Raw genomic sequence first — 13236 nt, 5'->3', positions numbered from 1 at the left:
GGTCCACTGTGACCCCGCCACGAAGATCAGATCGAGCGTGTGTCCGGCCCAGTGAGTGGGAGTCATTACATATTGGGAGAGTCCCAGCGCTACCACGGATGACAGTAGGTCCATCACCTGAGTGGAGGCCACATCGTCCGCATGGACATTGAAATCACGCCGGACAATCGGTCTAGGGTGTTCCAGTGCCCAGCCCAACACGGCCTCCACCAGGGATGGCAGGCTGCTGGCCGGTTCTTTTTTCATCAAAAAACCAAAGATAAAGTACAAGCAAAGACAAGTCTTACCTTACAGTAATTATGTTTTGTTGTTACCATTATTACTTTATGTTTGGTTTTTAATATGTTTTTGCTGTTCTGCTGTTTTATTATCTGCAGTGTGTGATTATTTTTAAAAGGGAATCTTTTTTTGCCTTAAATTTTGTACAATAATGAAAACATTGTCCTCTATTCTTAAAAAAAATCAATAAAAAGGTGTTCAATCCTTTTATCTGGGTCACATCTAACTATGGGGCTGGCTATGGGGATGGTGGAGGCCAGATAATAATCCTTTTTAATGAAGTCTTAGTTTTATATTTAAAAACGCTAGCTTATCAGTAGGCTGACATTAAATTGTTCAATAATTTGTCGGTTTTTTGTCAGTATTTGGTCAGGGTTGTTTTGGAATTTTGGTCAGTAAAATCAGTATTTTTGACCCTCTGACTAGTTTCCACCCCTGTGTTCTAAACAGTATACCCTGCCTAATAAAATAGTATAATACATAGAAACAAGCAATGGAACAAAACTGGATTACAAAATCAGAGAAACAGTGCAACACAGTAGGGTATAGGCACCAAACAAAGCAATACAAATTGCTTAAGAGTTCACAGATGTTAACAGCGGCCCTGATCCCTTGCTAAAAGAGCCCTTCAGAACAACTGGAGAAACAGTGCAATAGTATCCTGTATTAGATATACAAAGTAGTGAGGACTAAAAATTTCACAGCTTGTGAGTGACCCTGTTCCCTTTATAAAGAGCCCTCCTGCATAAATTCTGTGTTACTTTGTAAAATGGCATGTTTAAATACTAGGTACATGGTGATGACAGCAGGCTACTGTGTGTGGCTTGAAGACCAAAATACATGTGTGTGGCTCTTGCCATGCACGTCACGCAGTAACCTTTTGATGACATTATGTCCGTGTTCTCGAGTTTATCTCTGCCACTATGGAAGCAAGGAACTCCTATAAGGAAGCGGAACACTCCAGAGCTCGCAAGGCACCCTGGTATCCCTTGACTACTTTGTTTTGTCCTCTCTGATGTTGTGCCCGTCGTCGCATCTGCCAAGTACCGTATGATAAACGGACCTTGTTTGGGGCTAGTCAGTTCTGGCCGCCTCGCAGCCGCTAAGCAAAATGTAGATAACCCTGACAGAGAGGAGATTTCTCTCCGCAGCAGCCAGGACGGACTTTGGAAGCTGGAAATCTCTTTCTGAGGTGCCGCTTCCCTGCTTGTTCAGTCCTGCAAAGATAGGCGTGTGCCCTTTTGTACAGCTCCTCCCAGTTCTTTTTCTCGCTGTTCCAGATTCTACGTGTTTTAACACATGTGGTTTGGTAGGGCTGTGTAAGCTGTGTAAAAAGCCTAATAACTAAGGAAATGAAGGAGGAATAAACTGGAACTCAAGAAGCTGAAACTCAAGAAGCATCTTTTATGTACTCCTGTTGGCCTCTTTTAAATAAACAAGGAGTGACTAAGTAGCAAAGAGCCAGGTGGGGAAAAGGTAAAGAACGGGAAAGCAGGCTGTACCTCACTGGCAGTCCTCAAGCAGTGGCCGGACAAACACTTGTCAGGCATGCTCTAGGCCAGTGATGGCGAACCTTTTAGAGACCGAGTGCCCAAACTGCGACCCAAAACCCACTTATTTATCGCAAAGTGCCAACACGGCCATTTAACCTGAATACTGAGGTTTTACTTTAGAAAAAACAACTCACACATTAACTTAAGATGATCCAAACAAAGTAAGGAAAGCAATCCCAAATGCTTTCATTTACTTAAAATTATTTGGCAGAGAATCCGACACTTTAATGATGGTCTGGGCCTGGCTGGGGCGATGGCACGCGTGCCCACAGAGAGGGCTCTGAGTGCCACCTCTTTCACCCGTGCCATAGGTTTGCCACCACTGCCCTAGGCATTGAGCAGCGGGTTGGACTAGATGGCCTGTCTGGCCCCTTCCAGCTCTGTGATTCTGTGATTCAGTTGCAGCTGCCACCAGAGTGTTGGTTTTATTCTTTCCCACTCCTCTTTCCCAGTGTATTTTTTAAATTGCCTCTCCTAACCTCTGCCCTTGAGCTTCCAAAGTGTGGTTGGCTTTGTCTCCTGCATCAGCAATTTTGTAGTTACGCCCAACACCCTATGTTAGAATTCCAAAGGTGCACTCAGGCTCAAAGGGGTTGGGGACCCCTGTTTTAAGTGATTGAGGGCTGCTCAAGTTGCAGCTCTAACTCTGAAAAACCCTGCGTCATAAGCACATAAGAAGAGGCGCGCTGAATCAGACCAAAGGCCCATCAAGTTCAGTGTTCTGTTCACACGGTAGCCAACTGGCTACCTCCGGGAAGCCCACGGACAGGAAAACTGCAACAGCATCGTCCTGCCTGGGCTGTGTCAAAAGTACGGCAGCCACAATATTGTGTTTCTTAATTGTTCAGAATGGGAGTTGATCCTGATCCTGTCTAGTGGGTTCTTCTACTGTTGGCAAATGTGAAAAATCCCCCAGAGACCAAAACAGGACTGGAGTAACACAAGCTGGAATGATGGAAATTCCTGTTGGAGCTCACATGAGAAAAGACTGGCTTCTTTTTGCCTCTTTGACCCAAATGCAAGAGTGCTGAAACGAGGCACCTTTTTCTTTCCTTCTCTCCAGTTTGGTGTAGTTGGTTAAGTGTGCGGACTCTAATCTGGGAGAACCGGGTTTGATTCCCCACTCCTCCACTTGCACCTGGCTGGATGACCTTGGGCAAGCCTTAGTTCTGATAAGAGCTGTTCTTGAAAAAGAGCAGTTTCTGTCAAGAGCTCTCTGAGCCACACCCACCTCACAAGGTGTCTGTCGTGGGGAGGGGAAGGGAAAGGAGTTTGTAAGCCACTCTGAGACACCTTTGGGTAGTGAAGGGTGGGGTATAAATCCAATCTCCTCTTCTTCTTACTAATGGGAAATACATACATTATTGATATGAACTGAGTGGTACCCAAGCACGTTTGCTAGGTTGCTTTGGACGGTGTTGGGAATTCAGTCTCTCCTTCATGTCTTTCCACCATCATGCCCTGCAATATGCTGAGACTCACTTTCTCTCTCAGGTCCAGAGAGGTGGCTGGGTTGGTGCCAAACTAGAAAGGGCAGTGTCCTTGTGGCCACTACAAGGACCCTGCTGCCATTTAAAAGTAATGTAGAAATACCACGAGGGCCCGATTCTCTTGCTAAGAACATAAGAGAAGCCAATATTGGATCAGGCCAATGGCCCATCCAGTCCAACACACAGTGGCCAAAAATACCAGGGGCCATCAGGAGGTCAACCAGTGGGGCCAGGACACTAGAAGCCCTCCCACTGTTGCCCCCCCCCCCCAGCACCAAGAATACAGAGCATCGCTTGCCCCAGACCAAGAGTTCCTATCTATACTTTGTGGCTAATAGCCACTGATGGACCTTCTCTCCATATGCTTCTCTAATTCCCTCTTGAAGCTGTCCAGGCTTGTAGCCACCACCTCCTGTGTCACCCCTCAGCCGTCGTTCTTCCTCCTGCGACTTTTGAAGTGCTGAAACAGCTGCAGGGGAAGGGGTGCCACCATTCATGCACTTCATGGGGGGAGGGCAAGGGCAGCGTGCTGTGGACCTGATCACGGTCAGTCCCTCCCTGCACTTTATAGTAGAACAAAGTTTGAGCCCAGTGGGGCCACCTTTAAGACCAGCAAAGTTTTATTCAAGGATTAGCTTTTTGTGTGCACGCACACTTCCTCAGATACAGCGTGCTTGCACACGAAAGCTGATACCTTGAATAAAACTTTGCTGGTCTTAAAGTTGCCCCACTGGACTCAAACTTTGTCCTGCTGCTTCAGACCAACACGGCTACCCCACCTGAATGCATTTTATAGTGACTTTAAAGCGGTGGTGGGGATGCTTGTCGCGGCCACAAGGACTTTGTCAAGTCTATTTTGGCCCTTGGTCTCTGCGCACAGAATAAAACCAGAAGTCCGGTGGCACCATAAAGACTAACTAGATGTGTTCCAGCATAAGCTTTGGCGAGTCACAGCTCACTTCCTCGAGTGTATGTCCATAGCAGTGATTTATACTTAGCTACCTACGGCAGAAGGGCAGGAGTGGGGAAACATTTGAACAGAAGCCAGTCTGGAGGGGAAGTCTGTTCATCTAGAGTGGCTGAGGTCCTTACCTAAATATTGAAAATGGGCAGAGTTGGAGTAACCTAAAGTCTAATCGAGGATGGAGCAGAATAAGACATGATTAGCTGAACTCATCAGCATCTGCAAAGCGTGGTTTATGCTGAGTTATTAGAACCTATAGTGAGTGAGGAAACGCAAGTCCTTGTTTAAGCTGGGGTGGGAAAGGCAGAGAGCATTGAATCTCTTGCTGAGTGCTGGTTCAGCACTGGCATGTTGGATTTTCCCTTGGAGGTATTTTATAGGAGAATTTACAGCAGCAACCGTATGCCCTGGAAGATGACTTGGTTATTTTTGCCTTGCATTATCCAATGACAAGGGGGAAAACAGTATCACATGGCATACTGCTGCAGCATACAATTTACCAGCACCTGTTCTTAAAGGTACACAAAGCACTGACACAGGATCTACTAACTGTAGCCCTACAGGGCAGCGCAACTACAGTTTGGACGTACCAACAGTGGCACAGACTGTATTATGTACAGTTCAGATGAAATGCAGGGAATGGGTTCCATAGAGTTGTGCTGGTTTCCCATGGTGACAGCATTCAAGTTTCTAAACTGGACAGCTTCTGTCTACCTCCTAAAAAATGAAATGCCTGACATATTACTCATGAATCTCTATTAGCTCTCCACATGCAGTTCTAAAGTTTGCTGTTTTCAACATCTGACAATCTTTTCGGGGCCCTGCTGAGGTATGTCATATAAACACACAGTAAAAAGAGAGTCTTTTCTCCAGGAAGCAGAGTCTAAAAATAATGGTTGTGTGTCAGAGATCTGCAAGTAGTGCTGTAATTTTGCTCGGGCGGCACTCTTGCCAAAATCAAAATGGCATTACAAGTGTGGGGAAGTCCTAAACTGTGATTTGTTAGACTGCCGGGAGGCTGCTGGCGTGATCTTTTAAAAAAGGCACAAAAACCCTGCCTCTGCATAAGGAACCTCTGGCTTAGAAACTGACCTTCAGTTGAACGGGTCACGAAGGGTGTTTAGGAGCTCTTTGGTGTAAGTTTTATTTTAATGTTTATTTCATGAATGCCGTGATATCCTTGCTGAGTCTGAATCTGGCCGTTTTCTCCTTTCCTGTTTCCAGAAGGTGCTGGCTCTTTGCCATGGACAGGAGGTTCTGCAACAAAACCCGGCAAGCCCAAAGGGAAGAAAAAGTTTTCTTCCGCTCGACAGAAGTTTGATGTAAGTGTGTGTGTGTGTGTGTGTGTGTTAAGGAGGACCATGTCCTTTCTCAAGTGCACTGGAAACAGGGAATCGGTAAACTGAACCCAGGGAGTGGAACGTTTACATATTGGACTGAATTCAACCAGTTTTTCCACTGGCGAAAAAGGGAGGAATGTTCCCTTTGACCACCAAAAAGCCTCTGGTGGAGATAATGGGACTCACATGGAACCAAGGCATGTGAGACAGGGGCTGGAGAAAGCAGGGGATTTGGTGAGATCGAGTGAAAAAAACTTGGCTAGATCCTACCCACGGAGTTTCATGCTCCTCTGCTCTATTGCATAGCTTACTTTCTGGTCTGGCGCTGTTACAGTGTGCAATTCACATCCAAGGAAGTGGAACAGGAAGTCTGAAATGACACCATGTAATGATCTGGGACCGCTGACCTAGATAGCCCAGGCTAGTTCAATCTTGTCAGATCCCAGAAGCTAAGTAGGGTCGATTAGTAAATGGATGGGAACCGTCCAAGGAATACCAGGGTCGTGACGCAGAAGCAGGCAGTGGCAAACCACCTCTGAATGTCTCTTGCCTTGAAAACCCTACGAGGTTGCCATAAGCCAGCTGTGACTCGATGGTACTTTCCACCACCACCACTGATCTGGGAGAGGAGATAAATTGTCGTGCACATTGCAGAGCAAGAAGAGGGAAATGTGACACAAGGCTTCCATTTTCACAGCAGCCCCGTGTTTCCCAGAACATGACATCCCACCCGGGGTGATGTAGCACAGAGTTCCTCAACTCTGTCATGTGCAGTGCAAATCAAGGGATTTGCTGATATTTATCTGTTATGCCACTGTGGCGTTCAGTGGTCTCAGACCAGGGGACCCCCCCTTCATGCAGCAGGGGTCACCTTTCCAGGCTCCTCCGTGGCCACTTCCCCACCCACAACTACTTTCTTTGCTTTTTTCCATGTACTTCTGTGGAGAAACAGCCTACACATAGCTCTGCATGATGTGACCTACTTCACTAGAGGTTTCTCTGTTAAATGAAATAAAGTTTTTTTTTAAATTTTCATTTTTGAATTTAAAATTGTAATGCATTTGCAACAAAAGAGGGTCTGGAAAAAAAGGAACTCTACCTACTTTACAAATACATGGATCTTTGGCTTTATTGTAAAGATGGAACTTGAGAGCCTGCAATTATTTTCTTGCCAAGAGTGTGTCGCATCGTTGTACATTATGGTGTTTTAAAATGAACATGCGAGAAAACTGTACGTGTGTTGTTCTAAATTTAGATGTCCGTACCATGGTTTTTTTCATTGATGCTGCTTATGAAATAGAAGGGAGCCATATTTCTAAGAAATTAGAGGTATAATCGGGGTTTTCCATACTTTTCAGTCGAGATGAGATCTTGTCCATTATCACGATTTACAACATTTTGTTGTACCAGCTTGTGATGGTGGCCTATTTCCCCCCCATCCCAGCTCTTTGCCCCTGGGAGTTTGGCTGTAAAGGGTTTTTTATTTATTTTTTTATTTTTATTTTTTAAAATCTGCCTGAAGCCTTGGGAAATGTGGCAGGTAATATTCTCCATACCATATACTGCCATATCTTAGTGTTGTGGCCAGCTAGATAACCAAAATCCATTGTTTACATTTTACAGCACCGGTTCCAGCCTCAGAACCCTTTATCGGGAGCCCCACAGTTTATGGCCAAGGACCCCCAAGAAGACGACGACCTGAAGCTGTGTTCGCATACTATGATGCTTCCCACTTGGGGCCAGCTGGAGGGACGGATGATCGTCACAGCTTTTGAGCACGGCCTGGATAACGTCACGGAAGAGGCGGTGACGGTCGTCGTCTATGCTGTGGAGGTGAGGGAGCCAGAAGAGGGGCTATTGTGTGTGCGGCTCTGATAGCGCTGCAGGCAAAGAAACCACCAAACCACTCACTGTGCTGGGTGGATCGATCCAGGTAGGGCAGCCGTGTTGGTCTGAAGCAGGAGAACAAAGTTTGAGTCCCGTGGGGCACCTTTAAGACCAACCAAGTTGCATTCCAGGTAGGAGCTTTCCTGTGCGTGCCTTGAAATGCGTGTATCTGAGGAAGTGTCCCTTGCACACGAAAGCTCTTACCTTAAATAAAAAATCGTTGGTCTCAGAGGTGCCCCATGGGACTCCAACGTTGTGCTGTGTGGAGCGAGAGAGACAACCTCTGGGCTGCAACCCAGTTTGGTGTAGTGGTTAAGTGCGCGGACTCTAATCTGGGAGAACCGGGTTTGATTCCCCACTCCTCCACTTGCACCTGGCTGGATGGCCTTGGGCAAGCCGTAGTTCTGATAAGAGCTGTCCTTGAAAAAGAGCAGTTCTCGAAAGAGCTCTCTCAGCCCCACCTACCTCACAGGGTGTCTGTTGTGGGGAGGGGTAAGGAAAGGAGTTTGTAAGCCGCTCTGAGACACCTTTGGGTAGTGAAGGGCGGGGTATAAATCCAATCTCCTCCTCCTCCTCTTCTTCGTGTTCTTCTTCTTCAGAAAGAGGAGCAGAACAGACACCATGTCACAGAGCACACCCTCTGGGTGTGTGATATTAATGTTTATTTTCCCAGTGCACGGTCAAAACGGGACGTTCCCTTTTTTTATGTTTTCTTTTTGCAGATCTTCTCACAAAGCTTTGTGATTTGCGGGTGTCTGTTGTTGTTCATAAAGGACCTAATATGGTGCTTTGCAAAGTAAAACAAACCGGAGCCTGATTCTGATGCAAAGGCTTGAATTCCTGAAAATCTGAAGGGGAGGGGGAGAGTGGTAAGGGGATATTTGTTTTTAAAGAAGGCAAGTTTAGGATAGGAGTCGGTGCTTGCATGTCTGCAGATAGGATGGTCTGCAGGGCTTCCACGCATACCCAGACTCTCCAGGGATTGCTCCAGTCCTTTCTGTTTTCCTTCCCCAGGAGCTTTGCTCAGACTCCTGGGAAAATACCAGACTCCTGGGATGGTGGGCATCTTTGCGTGGGCACCCACCGAGGGCCCTGGTTTGTGTCAGGTATCTGGGAAATGCAGGACCAGCCTATATGTGAAAGAAGCATCTAAGTCTGCTGTTCAGATATCTGCTGTGTTCACATCAGATGTGGAGGGCAAAGGGCCTAGTTTTTGTACCAACAAATCCAGACCCACTTGTCTTTTCTTCTCCTTTCTGTCCCTTGCTTCAGGAACCTTTCCCCCCCAGCCTGGTCTCAAAGCAGGAAGCGAGAAGGGGGAGGGTTATCTACCTTCACCTATAAGCCTCTGTAATTTTAGGCTGTTTCCCCTCTGCTTTGTGCACAATTGGGACAGACATGTGAATAACCAAACATGGCTTTCCCCATTACATCTTGGTTGGCCCTTGGTGTCCAGTGGTTGGAATTTCAGTGCCCAGCATGTCTGTTTTGACCCTCCCTATCTACCCACAAGCCCCTGCTGTTCATTTTTGCCCTCACGCTGTGGTGTTTGGCTTTGTCTCTACAGAAGCATCTCAAGGATATCCTTGCGTCAGTAATATCCAGGAGGAAGGCCTACCGCTTGAGGGACGGTCACTTCAAGTATGCCTTTGGAAGCAACGTCAATCCTCAGCCTTACCTGAAGAACAGTGTCGTCGCTTACAACAATTTGACCGAATGGTGAGGAAATTCCTCATTTGGGCCACAGCAGGGGATGGAATTTCAGACACCTGCTAGTTTGAAGTACTGTATACTTAGGCACTTAGAGGCGAGTCATATTTAAGGTTTTGGTTTGCGACAGCTTTGGCATGCCGGTCTGGTGCTTCTCAGAGAAGGGTTAGTCCTCTGCCTTTTCTCCAGAAGTAGAGGAAAAACTACCACAGGGCTTTGTCCAGTGCACTGACACTTTCTTTCCTCACTGCTAGTAGTGGCAGGGCAGGTTGCAGCGTTAGGTAAAATAGTTGTCAGTAAAACTCTCATCTTGCTTCTCATTTAACAGCTAATCAGTGGCAGATAGAAGCTTAATCTGTAATGACCCGCCTCCTAAAGCCAAGCTTTCAGGCTGTAATTGCAATTATCTCCTCGTAGGAAATTAGGTTGGGTAAATGGGCCCTGGATAATTACAGGGGACTTAAATGGCTAGGTGATGAATTTGTCACTCAGTGGTTTGGAACGGGTTCAGACAAAATCCTGTCTTTATAAAGGCTTTGAATTATAAATGCACGCTTCTAGAATGTGGGCAAAGCCCAAATCAGCCCTTGAGGGGGAAGAGTCAGACTTGCACATCTGCCTTTCCAAAATGTAATGTTGGGTCATCCCCCCCCCCCATTCCTCATCCTTTCTCTTTCTAGCCCTCCAACCTGCTTAGCGCCTCCTCCTGGTCAGAACCTGGCTTCCCACCCTCCTCCTGATGATGCTGAGCAGCAGGCCGCCCTCCTCCTGGCCTGTTCCGGACATGCCGCACCATCCTCTCTGCCACCTGTCAATATGTATGACCTCTTTGAGGCGTTGCAGGTAATTTCTCTGTCCCTCCTGACTAGCTTCTCCTGGAGGGAGGTGTCTTCTAGCAAAGAACCCAGTCTGAACGACCTCCATGGAAAATCGTCTACCTCCTCCTCTTTTTTCCCCATCATTGCGTGCCCGTTTACCAAGCTCCTGTTTTAGCTCTAAGTTTGACAGGCAGATTAATTTTTATTGTTGGGTCATCCCCCCCCCCCAATTCCTCATCTTTCTCTTTCTAGCCCTCCAACCTGCTTAGCGCCTCCTCCTGGTCAGAACCTGGCATCCCACCCTCCTCCTGATGATGCTGAGCAGCAGGCCGCCCTCCTCCTGGCCTGTTCCGGAGATACCGCACCAGCCTCTCTGCCACCTGTCAATATGTATGACCTCTTTGAGGCGTTGCAGGTAATTTCTCTGTCCCCCTGACTAGGTTCTCCTGGAGGGAGGTGTCTTCTAGCAAAGAACCCAGTCTGAACGACCTCCATGGAAAATCGTCTACCTCTTCCTCTTTTCCCCCCATCATTGCGTGCCTGTTAACCAAGCTCCTTCTTTTAGATCTAAGTTTGACAGGCAGGTTAATTTTTATTTTATTTATTTATCGTTCGATTTATATCCCGCCTTCCCCAAAGTGGGCTCAGGGCGGATTGATTTCCTGCCACAAGCCCCGTAAGTCCAGGAAAGCAGGCTCTTTCTCCACTGCATGCACTTCAGATCGTGTAGGTTTTGACAAATGAACCTGCCTTTTTCCTGTGAATTCTGAGCATGGGTCGGGGACGCAGAGTCTTGTGCCTGGTGTGGTTTTTTGCAAAGCCAAGTACCCTGAGAGGGGTGGAAGTCTCCCTTGGAAAATGATGTCTCTGCAGCTGGGTGCCTCCAAGCGCTCTGTGCCCTTCAGCGTGGAGGGGTCTTGTACACCATTGATCCCCCCCCACACACACACACTTTTCTATAAGGAGAAGGGAATGGGATACCCTGACTCAGACTATGCTGTGGTTGAGAGGTGTGGAGGGATCCTGGGAAACATGATGCCATCCCTGAATCCTTACTGTGGACTAGGCAGAGGGGGAGATGGGATGCTGGGAGACGGAGTATCACCTGAGGCACCCCACTGTTGCAGGGTAGATGCCTGACTTCATCCTGAGTGCTGACTTCTTGAGAATTAAGAGCAAAGTTCGCCTCCAGTTTTAATCCAGAGGAAAGACCAAGAGCCAGATATTGGAAACGTGGTTTAAAAACATCCTATTACATGCAAAGCATGATGGCCCACTAATTCTCACACACGTAGCCCCATCCCCAACTAGCTGTTTACTCCGTCTCTTCCCACACCATTCTTGATGCAAGATGTCTCTGTCCCCCCTGTCTCTGTGCTGGGGGAGGGGGGTGACACAACACCCCACTCCAGCTGGGAGAGATCAGGGGAAGATTCCTGATTGGGGGCTGTGTGGGTGAGCCAGGAAGTGTTTCCTCAGAGCAGCAGTGAGGCCTCAGTCTGGGTTACTATAGCAACCTGGAGTTGGCTGACGAGAGCCAGGGAGCATCACTTTGGTAGCCATGGCAACCAGGGTAGCCTCCTTTTTCTCAGAGTCAGTTTGGAGTAGTGGTTAAGAGCACAGACTCTAATCTGGGAGAACCGAGTTTGATTCCCCACGCCTTCACATGCAGCCAGCTGGGTGACTTTGGGTCAGTCACAAGTTCTCTCAGAGCTGTTCTCTCAAGAGCAGTTCTCTCAGCGCTCTCTCTCAGCCCCACCTACCTCACAGGGTGTCTGTTGTGGGGGGAGGAAGGGAAGCAGATTGTGAGCCCCTCTGAGACTCTGAGTGAAGGGCAGGGTATAAATCCAATCTCCTCCTCCTCTTCTTCTTCTTCTTCTTCTTCTTCTTCTTCTTCTTCTCCTTCTTCTCCTTCTTCTTCTTCTTCTCCTTCTCCTTCCTTCTTCCTTCTTCTTCCCTCTTCTTCTTCTTCCTTCTTCTTCTCCTTCTCCTTCCTTCTTCCCTCTTCTTCTTCCCTCTTCTTCTTCTTCCTTCTTCTCCTTCTTCTCCTTCTTTTCCTTCTTCTCCTTCCTTCTTCTTCTTCTCCTTCCTTCTTCTTCTTCTTCTTCTTCTTCTTCTTCTTCTTCTTCTTCTCCTTCTCCTTCTCCTTCTCCTTCCTTCCTCTTCTTCCCTCTTCTTCTTCCCTCTTTTTCTTCTTCTTCTCCTTCTCCTTCCTTCTTCCTTCTTTTCCTTCTCCTTCTCCTTCTCCTTCTCCTTCTCCTTCCTTCTTCTCCTTCCTTCTTCTCCTTCTTCTTCTTCTTCTTCTTCTTCTTCTTCTTCCCTCCTTCTCAACGCTGACACTGCTTCTTGCAAAGCTTTATTGCCCACTAGCACAACAGAAGATGAGGAAGCATAAGAGGTAAAGCATTAAGCATGGAGATGTTGGGTTTGCTTGGAGAATTGGGGATTTTTTAAGCCCCAGATCTGTTGCTAACAAGGTTTTCTCCATGTGTGCGCCACCTGTAGATCCACCGAGAAGTGATCCCTGCTCACACCATCTATGCTCTCAATATTGAAAGAATCATCTTGAAGCTCTGGCACCCGAACCACGAAGAGCTGCAGCAAGACAAAATCCACCGGCAGCGCTTGGCGGCAAAGGAAGGGCTCCTGATGTGCTGAGGCCCACGACAGCATTTCTTGGACCTGCCTAGTCGGGCGTCTGGACCTCGCCTTGCTGTGCTGGCATTTCCCAGTGGAATCATGGATGTCTTTCCTATGGAAATATGACTTGAGATGCAGGAGGGCATTGTGTTTGCTACCAGAAAGCCGCATGGCAAAAAAAACCCCAACCATGGCGCACTGTCTTCCTTAAAGAGTTGGGGCATTAGCCTTTAACCAGAGTGAATGCAAATCATTCTGGAAAGACTGGTGCCATATTGGTAAAAAGGAAAGGAGTTGGGGAAGTGTGAAATCCTGTGTTGTTGCTTTGTTTCTGTTGTTGTTGGACAGGCATGAAGGACTGTGGTCAGCAAGCAACCAGTTCCCGTACTGCAGGGTGCCCTGCCCAGTTGCCAGTTATTAGGGTTACGGTGTTTGACCCACGGCCCTGGGCTGCCTTGGCAGTAAACACGCACTCGGCAAAGAAGTGTTTTAGTTTTTCTGTGTTCCAGATTTATGGACAAATGAGCAAAGCCCTATTCCATGTCAATAAACTCC

The 13236-nt window shown here is 47.4% G+C and overlaps 1 protein-coding gene across 1 annotated transcript in view; it reads left to right on the top strand.

Annotated features, from left to right (window-relative positions):
- The window catches only part of TADA1 (transcriptional adaptor 1), a 22327-nt gene extending 9091 nt beyond the window's left edge, over positions 1 to 13236 (top strand). Inside the window, exons 4-8 of the mRNA XM_015423870.1 lie at positions 5511 to 5608; positions 7250 to 7459; positions 9081 to 9232; positions 10294 to 10456; positions 12547 to 13236. Coding sequence (XP_015279356.1) covers positions 5511 to 5608; positions 7250 to 7459; positions 9081 to 9232; positions 10294 to 10456; positions 12547 to 12699 — 776 coding nt within the window. The 3' untranslated portion in view covers positions 12700 to 13236. The remainder of the gene's footprint in view (positions 1 to 5510; positions 5609 to 7249; positions 7460 to 9080; positions 9233 to 10293; positions 10457 to 12546) is intronic.

The sequence above is a fragment of the Gekko japonicus genome, unplaced genomic scaffold (assembly GCF_001447785.1).
Source record: "Gekko japonicus isolate JY-2015 unplaced genomic scaffold, Gekko_japonicus_V1.1 scaffold281, whole genome shotgun sequence".
Taxonomy (NCBI): domain Eukaryota; kingdom Metazoa; phylum Chordata; class Lepidosauria; order Squamata; family Gekkonidae; genus Gekko; species Gekko japonicus.
This window is presented reverse-complemented; position numbering and strand designations above follow the sequence as displayed.